The following is a 12,896-nucleotide window of genomic DNA, read 5'->3' on the forward strand; positions in this document are numbered from 1 at the left end:
CTCCAGCCAACATTTCCCTCTGTGGTAGCCTCCACTGATTTTCAGCATGACATTGCCAGGGTGGGAAGTGGTTATGGATGCAGCTGTGCAAAAGAAAGGCAAATTATGCTGGAAGGTTGTGGTGGAATCTTGCCTTCTGGGCTTTTTGGTTGAAAACCCTGGTTTGCAAAGGTTTAGTGCTCAATGTTGGAGAAGATGGGATGAAACATGGGACTTTCACAGGTGAGGCTGAGTTTCACCTTTTGTACAAATTCCAGATAAAGTTTTATTTTTGTGATTACAATATTGCTTTATATTGTTGTCCTTCAGTTTTCTCGCCCATGTGGTGTCATCGGGTGAAGTAATGGTCAGATTGAGCAGATATATTTATTGTTATGTACAAAACTTTCTTTCAGGTACTTTCTTGTTTTTTTTCCTCAAAACTTTTGTGTATTGTCGTCAACAATGTGATACAACTGGAAGTGTTTGATAACGACTTTGTACCAAAATCCAACATAAAGATCTAGTCTAACTATTTTCTACTGATATAAATAAATACCAATACAACCACCTCCACTTCTTCTCCCATGATGGAAATTTTTAGAAGGATTAATTAACCCAACTGCTTTTTAAATGCCTCTAGTACTTTTGTTTTAAATCACTGTGTCCTGCTGGATGTGCTTTTTAACTTATCAGGCTTTAACTCCCAGTTTGAATTCATAATTTCTTTTCATGTTGTGAAGAAAAGGATGCTCGGCCCAAATGAGGAAGCTCTGATCTAGTCCTTTCTCTACCTGTTGCATTGACTTCTTGTTCTTCTCATGTCCCAGTCCTCTCAGCCCTTTTAAATGGAATCTACATCACTTCTGAGTGAGAAGAGTATCAGCGACATGTCTGAACTCGTCTCTCCTGATGAGAGCATCTAAACTCGGCACAGCAGGGAGCTTAATGAATGCGGTCAGTAACAAGATGGTGCCTGTGCTTGGCTTAGCCGCAGTCACTGGCCACTTTTTCAAACTTTTCTCCACTAACCTCCTCTTTTCCACCTTGCTCCTGCCTGCGATCCTCTTCAGTAGTGTCCCTCCTATGATCGCCAGACTCTTTTGTCTTTACGTTTATTCACGATAGCCCAAGATGCACCGAGGACGTACCTCCCTGTTTGTTTATCTGAGTGGCGCACTGGCCTGGAGCCAAACGACTATTCCAACCAGGGCGCCCCCAGCGATCTTTATCCGGTCCCGGGAAAACATCGTAGGAAAAGAGGTAAACGAGCAGGAATCCAGGTGAGAATAAGACTTCTCTTAAAGCGTGGTTTTATCTAGTAAACATCGGCGTGATATTCTAGTTTCTGTTCCTTTGTTTGGCAACTTGAGCGCCTCTTCTGCGTTTCCACCGGGCCGCATTGCGGCGCGGTTTCTCCGTCCAAGTTTTTTTAAGGTCGGTTTATCCTCATTCCTCAGTGGTTTCTCCTCCTGTTCCCTCCATAAGTGGTTTTTATAAACACCGTGGATCTAATCCTGCTAATTTACGTCCACTAACTACCGCTGTTTCTGTAGTTTCTGATTCCTCCACCTCACTCAGCATGGCTCTATTAAATACCCACTCTGTTAACAATAAGTCCTTCCTACTCAATGATTTAATTCTCTCTAAAAACCTGGATTTTCTGTTTCTGACTGAAGTTTGGCAGCAAACATCTGATTATTCTGCTCTGATTGAACTTTGCCCGAGTGGTTATTCTTTTCTTAGCCAGCCCCGGGTTTCTGGTCATGGTGGAGGCCTAGCTGTTGTTTTCAGAGACCATCATCCATGTAGCTCTACAACCTCTGGTCACTTTGCTTCCTTTGAACTGCAGCTGATTAAAGTCGGGCGTAAGAACCCGTTCTGCTGTGCTGTGGTCTGTCGTCCACCTGGTCCAAACAGTTCTTTCCTTCAGGAGTTTAGTGACTTTCTATCCTCCACTGTGAAGCTGTCCAGACTGGTGATCGTTGGTGACTTTAACATCCACGTTGATGATCCCTCTGATCTCTTTGCCATGAATTTCTCCAGCCTTATGGACACCTTCGGCTTTACCCATTATGTTTCTGGCCCCACACACACCAGGGGGCACACTCTAGACCTTTTTTTTTACCCTGAGTCTAAATGCTGACAGTGTTTGTCCTGAGGACATTTATATTCAGGATCACCATTGCATTTTCTTTAACTTGTCAGTTTCTGCATCCCCACCTCCTGCTCGCCGTATGGTTAGTTCTCGTTTTCTTAATGAGAGCACAGCTAGCAATTTTTCTGCTGCTTTTGATCCACCCTGTTCTTCTGATAACGATCCAGATTCATTAACTCCTCAGTTCAACAAGCACTGCCTCTCCATTCTGGACAACATCTGTCCTGTCAGAACCAGATCAGTTCCTGCAGTGAACCCTACTCCCTGGTTTAATGACAACCTTTGCAGCCTAAAGCGCCAATGCAGAAAAATTGAGCGCTTGTGGAAGAAAACCCATCTCCACGTCCATCTGCTGCACCTGAAGGATCTTCTGACATCCTTTAACTCTGCAGTCAGAGATGCTAGGGTTTCCTATTTCTCCAACCTGGTGTCCCAGGGCAAAGGGAACCCCAAGGTGCTGTTTAACACCATCAGCAGCATTGTGTCTCCTGCCTCTCCTACAGCCTCCATCCACTCTGTTGCAGACTGTGAGAACTTTCTGTCTTTCTTTGTGGACAAAGTCAATAAGGTTAGATCTAGCATCTCTTCTTCAGCCTATCGCCGCCTCTCCCGACTCCAACCAGGCCCATCATCCTAGATAGCTTTGCTCCTGTTTCTTTGCCTGAGTTAACCAAACTAGTTAACTCTATGAAGACCTCTGCATGCCCCCTCGACATCTTACCCTCATCTTTGTTTAAAAGTGCTTTTCAGTCCATCGGTCCCAGCGTGCTCTCCATAATTAATGCTTCTCTAGTTTCTGGTCAGGTCCCTGCTTACTTTAAGAACGTTGTAATCCACCCGCTTCTTAAATAACCGAGTCTTGACCCCTCTCTCCATAGCAGCTTCAGACCCATCTCTAAACTTCCGTTCACCTCCAAGATCTTGGAAAAGGCTGTGGCTAAACAACTCACAGCTGCTCTCGATGAACATAACATCTATGATAGCTTCCAGTCAGGTTTTCGTAGAGCTCATTCTACTGAAACAGCTCTTCTTAGGGTCTCTAATGTAACGTGAGGAAATATGGGTTTTCTATCACAAAGGTGGTGTTGGACTCAGCTGTGTCAAAGCTGGGTCGCTGAGAACTTTCACCCACAGATTAAGACCTGAACGCCAGCGAGTCTGGGAGGAAACCATAACATCTGCCACCTGCAGTCTACCAGAAGATGTGTTTACATGAGTTGTACCCAGACCAAGTCAAAACATAAAGTTTAAACTTCTTTTTCTTGATTTTAATGTTAAAATAACCATTATCATTTTGCTCATTATAAATGTGTTTAATCAAATGAATGGTTCTTATGCTTTGGGGTAATTATAATGGATTAATGAATCCACACTTAAGTAGATAATGTTGAATGTGTGGTACTGACCTTCACACTCAAGCACACAAACATTCACACACACCCACACACATCTTGCCCACAGTAAACTCCAGACACATTTGATGACGCACGTTTGCTTTGAGAAGAGAAAGGTTTTGGTAAGTTTCAGTCTTTTGTAGTCAGTTCGTGTTGGACAACGAGAGAGAACAGACCTGAAAACCAAAGGGGGGGCAGAGCCTGTTGGCTCGTTCTTCCCCCCTTCTCTCACGCTGTTTCTGCCACGCCAGGCAGAATAGCTGAACCGCAACTTCTAACGCAGACTCATTACCGAGTCTTTTGATTTCTGAGTGAATTAACTTAAGAAAGCGCGTCGACAAAACGCTTTACCATCAACGTGTACCGAGGGGCAACTCTGGACCTGGTCGCAGCGCATCTTTGTCTTCTTTGCCAGCCAAGGTGACCTGGATGAAACATCCTAAGGTGACGTCCCGGGTCCAACAGAGGGTCCGATTTTCGGTGAGGCAAAACACGACAGATAGCGTTTTGATGCATCTTTTCCACTAAACCTAAGTTTATTCAAACCATCACTTCACTCAGACACCTGTTTCTTCCTGAAGCAACATCAGATGCACACATGCATTCATCTCATCTCATGTTCAATTCTCACTACACTTGGCACCCACACGCATCCATAATCACATCATATCACTCTCAATCTTCATTCACCTACAGAAGGTCTATTTGAGCATTAACAGCATATCAACTGTTAAAAAGATTGTCCCACAAAGTTATCAATGTTGATTGTATTTCCTGTTTGTCAATTTCAAAATCATTAGTTTAATTTGAAGAATTAAAACTTTTAAACGTCAAACTGGTTTCCTCATTGAACTGAAACACAGACACTCAGATATTATCGGCAGTTTATGGATGAAAACAACCTTTGAGTCTTCTGAACAATATAACATTTGGTTATTGATTTATTAAAATTAATATTCCGAATTAATACGTAGCATGGTTTCTCTTCAATAAAAGAGCATAAATCCATAACGCTACACTAATGACCTTCTGACTCACAGTGATGCAGGGGACTGTTCTGTTCTGGTCCTGCTGGACCTGACTGCAGCCTTTGACACTGTTGACCATCACCTGCTACTGGAGAGGCTCAGAGACTGGGTAGGCCTATCAGGATCTGCTCTGGAGTGGTTCTCCTCTTATCTCTCTGAGCATTCCTTTTCTGTGGCCGTCTCCAAGTTTAGGTCCTCCACCACCTCTCTTACCCATGGTGTCCCACAAGGTTCTGTGCTGGGTTCCTCTGCTCTTCCTCCTCCATCTGCTTCCTCTTCAGCACATCCTGAGCTCCTTCAAAGGAATCTCCTACCATCTTTATGCAGATGACATCCAACTGTACATCTCCTTTAGGCCCCATGAGATGTCTAAGCTGCAGCTGTTACACACCTGCTTAGACTCTATCAAAACCTGGATGGCTGGGAGCTTTCTTCAGCTGAATGAAGATAAGACTGAGATCCTCATCTGTGCCCCAGACAAGCTGGTTCCCAAAGTCAGAGACTCTCTTGGTCAGCTTGCTTCTCACACCAAACCTTCCGTCAGGAATCTTGGCGTGACCTTTGACCCAGCTCTCACCCTGGATTCTCATGTCAGTTCTCTTGTTCGCTCTTCCTTCTTCCATCTCAGGAACATTGCTAAGCTGAGTCCCATTCTGTCTCGCTCTGAACTTGAGACAGTTATCCACACCTTCATCTCCTCACACTTAGACTACTTTAACTCTCCTTTCACGTGTCTGAGCAGAGCCTCCCTGAACCGTCTACAGGTGGTTCAGAATTCCTGTGCTCAGCTTCTGACCAAGTCCTCCAAATACACCCACATCACCCCGCTTCTCCTCCAGCTTCACTGGCTGCCAGTCAACTTCAGGGTTCATTTCAAGATCCTGGTTCTGGTCTATAGGGCCTTACATGGACAAGCACCATCTTACATTGGTGATCTTCTTAGTCCCTACACCCCCAGTAGGTCCCTGAGGTCCAGTGATCAAAGCCTACTGGTTGTGCAGCGCACCAGGCTAAAGACCAAAGGTGACAGATCATTTGCTGCTGTGGCCCCCAGACTCTGGAACTCTCTCCCCCTGAGCCTGAGATCAGTGGACTCCTTCAAAAAGCAGTTGAAGACTCACTTGTTCAAGCTGGCTTTTGTATGACCTTGTTCACCACTCTCTCTTTATTCTGCTCTCCCCACCTAATCCACCTTCCTCAGGATCCACTGATTTCCCTCTTTCCTATTCACTCTCTCTTTCTTAACATTTTTCTTTTAAATCTCAATTGCTTATTCTTGCTCATTTTGAATATATTTTTAAACATTTTCTAAGTGCTTTTTTATATTTTTACAATTTTTTATATTTTTTGTTTTTGTGAAGCGCCTCGTGATTTTTATCTTGAGAGGCGCTATAGAAATGATATTTTCTTCTTCTTCTTCTTCTTCTTCTTCTTCTTCTTCTTCTTCTTCTTCTGCAGTGATCAAAGCCTACTGGTTGTGCAGCGCACCAGCCTTAAGACCAAAGGTGATAGATCATTTGCTGCTGTGGCCCCCAGACTCTAGAACTCTCTCCCCCTGAGACTGAGTTCAGTGGACTCAGTGGACTCCTTTAAAAAACAGCTGAAGACTCACTTGCTCAAAGTGGCTTTTGTATGACCTTCTTCACCACTCTCTCTTTATTCTGCTCTCCCCACCTATTCCACCTTCCTCCGGGTCCACTGATTTCCCTCTTTCCTATTCAGTCTCTCTCTTTCTTAACATTTTTTAATCACAATTCTCTATTTTTTTTGCTCATTTTAGATATATTTTTAACTATATTCTAAATTCTTTTTTATATTTTTACATTTTTTGTTTTTGTGAAGTGTCTCGTGATTTTTATCTTGAGAGGTGCTATAGAAATGATATTTTCTTCTTCTTAAATACGTGGAGGAAAAAACTGAGGATTCTAGGATTGTTATGGAGCCTTTTCCATATTAAGGAATAACAGCAGCAGTTGGGAGAAGACAACGGCTGTGTGCAGTAGAGCTGAGGTGAACAAGCCAGTGTTGAGCTGAACATTTGAGAAATTGACTAAAAGCAGTCCTACAGCTTAAAGAATGTTTACAAGTGTGGAGTCGTAGTTTTTAGATGTGAGCGCACAAACTGAACTCTATCATCTATCATTCTAAGACTTTTTCTAGCAGCAGTTTGATAGTTTGACCTCTTCTTTTGTCTACGAAGGCTGTCGTGCAGAATCTGGTCAGGTCAGGCTCAATCTGTCTGAGTGGATTTAGATTTTTTTCCTGTCTGTTTGACTGCACATATCTGTCTCACTGTGTCTCGTTTTGTGCTCGTTCACGTCTGCATTCACTGATTTCTGTCTCTGCTTATGAAGGTCAAAGATAACGCACGTCTATAGGAGGGCTCTAGCAAGAGAAAAAATTACATGCATATCCTCATTTTCTGTTTTCTAGCACCTCAACTGAATATATATCCAAACGTTGAATTGAAATCATGTAGTTACAGAACAGTGTTTCCTGAACACTCGTTAAAATCAATTTACTGTTTTATTGCTTATATTTGAAAAGCAGCTTTAAGTTATTTAACCTATGTGCAGATGAGTTCCTTTGCAACAAGGTGTGAATAGATTGGAAGCATCAGAATAAACATAATCTGAATCTTAAACAGTTTGCTCATTTCTCGGAGTGTCATTTGATGTGAAGCCGGCAGAGCTGCAAGATTGCTGCAATTGTCAAAACCCAGAAAATCTTGACACAGCCTGAAGTTTTACTGGCTGAAGATCAATAGAAAGACTTCTCTCTTATTTTCTGCTTTTAAATTAGCTCCATCTTCGTTAGTTTAAGCAATTTCACTACATTTTTTGTGTGTGTGTCATGCCAGTGCTGATATTGTTGAAACACACCTTCACATTTTAAGGCAGGCATCACCTTGTCAAGTATTTTCATCCTTATGATCAAAAGATGAGTGGTTTCCTGGAGAAGGGGAAATGCCATTGTTCAAAAAGAGTTTGTTGTAGCAGTGGGATAATAACGCAGTAGCAAAGTAGGTTATTTAACCTGCGAACATTGCCTGTGTAACAGGCTAATTGGGTTCCAAATCTAATTTCAATGAAGGATATTTTGATTTGCACCAATGCATTTATGTGATGCTGGTTGATGTTTGGATCTGCAATGAAAAAACAATTATAGCATTTCAAAGTCTGAAAAAATAAAGTGCAGTAGATTTTTTTGCCCATAGATATTCATTAAGGAGAAGGGTGTACAGTGGAGCAATTGGTTGCACCTAGGCTAGTCTTGGATTCAGTTCGTGTTTCCTTTTTAAAGCCACAGTCTAATACCTATTTACTCTCAAATTCTGTGTTTACAAACTTGTGCTTTTTCATTAATTTTCTCACCAAGATTAATTCTAAAAATTCCTCTCAGCTTGAAATTTTACATTTTTAATACATAAACTGTGGTCGACGCTCCATGGTCATGCACCATTATGAAGTACAGTAGCTATTTAGGGACATACAAGTTCTGTGTTTTGCATTTGCACTTTGACTAAATGTAACCTGAAAGAAACAGCGGAGGGCAGCAGTATGCTCTGGAAGCATGTAGTCTTCCAATTCGATTAAGAAGAATATAGATACAGCATTGCTGTACTCGGTTAGGTTGAATAACAAACAATGAAATGGAAAGACACGTCAAATCTGTCATGTCGTCATCATGACCAACACTCTGCAGACGCATATGATGAGATCACTGCCCACCAATAGCTGGACACCTTCCTGCAAGCGTGTCCCTTACTGCATAACTCACCTCAGGTGGCTCATTCATCTTTTCTTCATACCAGGGCTCCCAAACCGGTCCCAGCATACCCGTTCTACAGTCCTTATTGAAGATGCCTCACGAAGCTCCTTCTATTCAAGACTCTTCTCCTCCCACAGCCTGTCGTTTCTCTCCCAAAATACTCTATTACTCATCTGCTAGCTGGTGGCTAAGTTAGTATCATTTACTTCATCTCCACAACGAATCCCTGGCTCACGCCAGCTTTTCGTCGCTAACCGGCGGCTAACATGCAGCCATTGTAGTCGTCTCTTTCTCCACAGTATTTACCCAGCTCATGGCAGAGTTCATCCATTAGCTGGCTGCAGGGTTTCCAACTTTGGAAGAACTTTTCCATGAATTTCCTGAGTCCCCTCATCCTCCTGAGTTTCCTGAGTACCCTCATTCATCAGAGTTTCCTGAGTCCCCTCATTCACCAGAGTTTCCTGTGTCCCTGTCTCCAGAGTTCCCTGTGTTCCCACCTTCAGAGTCCCTTTCTCGTCCTCCTCCTCCAGAGTCTCTTCCTCGTCCTCCTCCTCCTCCAGAGTCCCTTCCTTGTCCTCCTCCTCTAGAGTCCCTTCCTCGTCCTCCTCCTCCAGAGTCCCCTCTTCGTCCTCCTCCTCCAGAGTCCCCAATCCCTAGGCTTCCCTGCTCCCGGCTCCTGACTCCCCGTCGCCGGCTCCCCAGACTTGCCTGCTCCCGGCTCCTTACTCCCCGTCGCCGGCCCCCCAGGCTCCCCTGTTCCCTGGTCCCCTTATCTGTTTGTCCTCTGTCTTGTGGGCGTCTGGTATCCGCCCCTCGGGGGGGTGGTGGTGGTGGTGGGGGTGGTGGTGGGGGGGGGTGTCATGGTCTGCGTCTCCCTCATGTGTCTCCTTGTGTGCTCCATCCCCCTCTAATGATACCCTTATGTCTCGTGGCACCTCCGATGGGCCAAGCTTCCACACCCTCACCTGTTTCTGACTGCGCTGCCTCATCCTCTCCAGTGGGCCGTCACTCCTCCTCTGTTTTTACCGGCGCCATCCCGCTCCTTCGATGAACCTTCCTCGTTGCTGGCGTCACAACCGTCGTCAGGTCCAGCCTGTTCAAGAGGCTCCGGTCCAGCCTGTCCAAGAGGCTCCGGTCCAGCCCGTCCACGAGGCTCCAGTCCAGCCCGTCCACGAGGCTCCGGTCCAGCCCGTACAAGAGGCTCCGGTCCAGCCTGTCCACAAGACTTTGTCCCCTTCGTCTGCAGAGACTTTGTCCCCTCCGCCTGCAGAGACTTTGTCCCCTTTGCCTGCAGAGACTTTGTCTCCTTTGCCTGCCGAGACTTTCTCCCCTTCGCCTGTAGCGACTTTGTCCCCTTCGCCTGCAGAGACCTCATCCCCTCATCATCCTGCAGAGACTTTGTCTCCTCATCATCCTGCAGAGACGTTGTCCCCTCATCATCCTGCAGAGACTTCGTCCCCTCATCATCCTGCAGAGACTTCGTCCCCTTCGACTGCAGAGACTTCATCCCCTTCGACTGCAGAGACTTTGTCCCCTTCGACTGCATAGACTTCGTCCCATCGTCATCCTGCAGAGACTTTGTCCCCTCGTCATCCTGCAGAAACTTTGTCCCCTCGTCATCCCGCAGAGACTTCATCCCCTCGTCATCCTGCAGAGTCTTCGTCCCCTCATCTCCCTGCAGAGACTTCGTCCTCTCGTCATCCTGCAGAGACTTTGTCCCCTCGTCATCCTGCAGAGACTTATTCCCCTCATCCTCCTGAGTTTCCTGAGTCCCCTCATCCTCCTGATTTTCCTGAGTCCCCATCACCATAGTTTCCTGAGTCCCCGTCACCAGAGTTTCCTGAGTCCCCGTCTCCAGAGTTCCCTGTGTTCCCGCCTTCAGAGTCCCTTCCTCGTCCTTCTCCTCCAGAGTCCCTTCCTCGTCCTCCTCCTCCAGAGTCCCCTCTTCGTCCTCCTCCTCCAGAGTCCCCAATCCCTAGGCTTCCTTGCTCCCGGCTCCTGACTCCCCGTCGTCGACCCCCCAGACTCCCCTGTTCCCGGCTCCTGGTTCCTCATCACCAGCCCCCTAGGCTCCCCTGGTCCCTGGTCCCCTTATCTGTTTGTCCTCTGTCATGTGGGCGTCTGGTATCCGCCCCACAATACTAGCATCAGCAGCTACCTTGTTGTACATGCTGGAGTGATGTATGCAAAACACAGTTCTTCACTGTCTGGAGGAGAGGATTTGGATTTGATGTAATGATTCATGACAAAAGTCCTTAACAAAATAAAAAACTGAACCCAGTACATGTCCCCTAGATGGTAAAATGAAGTTATTTTGCATTTCTACAATTTTAATGCCAAGCCAATACCTTTAACCCTTCACTACTGAAATCAGTTTAAATTTCCCACGTGTGGGACTAATAAAGGTATTATCTATCTATCTATCTTTTAGAGGTGGAAAGAGTACTAATCTGACTAGTAGAGACTCTGGAGGAGGAGGTACAAGTACTTGCCTAAATTTTTACTCAAGTAAAAAGTATCATAAATAAAATGTACTCAAAGTAAAAGTTACTTAGTTACATTTTTGTCAGCATAAAGATGGTTACATCAGTGCAAAACCACAACACCAGTTCACAAGACGCTCGTGTGTGCACGCACACACATGGACACACACAGTTTGATGGAAGGATTTCTATCCAATCAGTGAGAACAGGACGTGCACATTGATTGGACGAGTTTTTTCTAGGATTGTACGTTTCAATTATGAATAAAATTATTCTTTATTTTGAAAAAAACGTTAATTTTTAGATGCCATCAGCATGTGAGGCATCTCAATGTTCTCGACAAAACTTTAACATGAGACTGTGCTCTAATCTGTCACATAACAAGCTAACTGAAAGTCAAACATTTCAAATGGACCGTATGACAGCTGTTAATGTTGGCCCTGCCCTACTTTACCTCTACATTACAGTTCCTTTATCCATGTCCATCCTAGAGCTCCTCTCTGATCTTCATACTCATTAGAGCAGCTGATTTTTAAAGTTAGCAGAGGTGTGTGAGCATGCGCTGACGGCCGATCACCGGATACACGGCAGCGTTTGAAGCTGATGGCAGCTTGTTAACAAACATTCACAAACAATTAAGACACATTTTCGCCTAATTTATTTACTGACAACGCAAAAAATAATCTGGTAAGTATAACTCACTCAATCTGGAGGTAAGTGAAGAAAATTCAGAAAGTTTACTAAATTATATTGACGAAGTTTTTGAGTTATTCGTCATGGGTCCGAAGAAATCAGCAGCTGAGGCTGAAACACCTGCTGGGACCAAGAGGAGCCGTCCTCAGGACTCGCCTGAGGCCTCATCTCCCCGTAAGGACATATTAGAATTATTAGATTCTATTGATAAACGGCTTCTGGGATTTGAGGGGCGACTTCATCTGCTCGAGGTTCTTCACCAGGAGTTTCAGAACCTCCGAACATCTCTGGAGTTCAGTCAGGAGCAGGTTGAACGGCTCGCTGCTGAGAACGCGTCTCTGCGGGGGTCCGTTTCTTCCCTGGAAGAGGGAATGACGCGGATCACCCAGGACAACAAGACTCTGAAGGAGACGGTTTTGGACCTTCAGGCCCGCAGCATGAGGGATAATCTGGTGTTCGCAGATCTGCCGGAGCAGATGGGAGGGGCGGAGAACTACGAACATACAATCAAGAACTTTCTCCAGACAGAAATGAAGATTCCAGAAGAAACGATAAAAAACATCACATTTCACCGGGTACATCGCCTTGGAGCTAGACGAGTGGACAGCAGAAGACCTCGTCCCATCGTGGCTAAATTTGAACATTTTAAGCAGAAGGATCTTGTAAAAAGTCACGGAAGAGAGCTCAAAGGAAAAGATTTCAGCGTGAATGATCAGTTCCCGAAGGAGATTCTGGATCGACGCCGGGTTCTCTTTCCGCTGCGTAAAAAGTATATCCAGGATGGGAAGAGAGCTGTCATCGCGGTGGATAAGCTTTATGTGGACAATAAACTTTACAAGGAGCGAGGAGTGACTGACTGGCTGTATTAGCCCAACATCAGGTCAGACATTTATTATTCTTATCAGGATTCACTTGGTTTGATCACGTCAGGATTAAACAGCTGCTAAATCCGTTTTCTAGATGATAAGATCACCTGTTCTTCACCACTTCACACCCCATCACCCATTCTTTTTAGTTCTTTCTTCTTTTCTAACCTGTGTCTATACTTTCCCTTCCTCTTTACTTGGTTCTGTTCCTGTACACCTGTATGGCACAACCACACAACTTTCCAACACTGCGTCAGACTCGACACACACACACACACACACACACACACACACACACACACACACACACACACACACACACACACGCACACACACAGCACACACACACACATGCACACACGCACACACGCACACACACACACACGCACACACACACACAGATATATTAAATTCATAGCACAATATCATAATTTATGCGTCAAATAATACAACCACAAACACTGTTGGATCTTTATTATTATTATTATTATTATTATTATTATTATTATTATTTACTTTTTTGT

The 12,896-nt window shown here is 44.8% G+C and overlaps 2 protein-coding genes across 2 annotated transcripts in view; one reads left to right on the plus strand and one right to left on the minus strand.

The window, feature by feature from the left end:
- The first annotated feature begins 3,658 nt into the window (after window positions 1-3,658).
- Window positions 3,659-12,896, plus strand: part of gfra1b (gdnf family receptor alpha 1b) — a 101,405-nt gene continuing 92,167 nt past the window's right edge. Inside the window, exon 1 of the mRNA XM_070545630.1 lies at window positions 3,659-4,011. The gene's annotated coding sequence lies outside the window, so the exon portion shown is untranslated. The remainder of the gene's footprint in view (window positions 4,012-12,896) is intronic.
- Window positions 9,316-10,500, minus strand: LOC139063452 (S-antigen protein-like). The gene is made up of 2 exons (XM_070545313.1): window positions 10,489-10,500; window positions 9,316-10,287 (listed from the first exon to the last, which is right to left on the minus strand). The coding sequence occupies exons 1-2, from the start codon at window positions 10,498-10,500 to the stop codon at window positions 9,316-9,318; spliced, it is 984 nt and encodes a 327-aa protein (XP_070401414.1).

This window comes from Nothobranchius furzeri, chromosome 16, assembly GCF_043380555.1.
Source record: "Nothobranchius furzeri strain GRZ-AD chromosome 16, NfurGRZ-RIMD1, whole genome shotgun sequence".
Classification (NCBI taxonomy): Eukaryota; Metazoa; Chordata; class Actinopteri; order Cyprinodontiformes; family Nothobranchiidae; genus Nothobranchius; species Nothobranchius furzeri.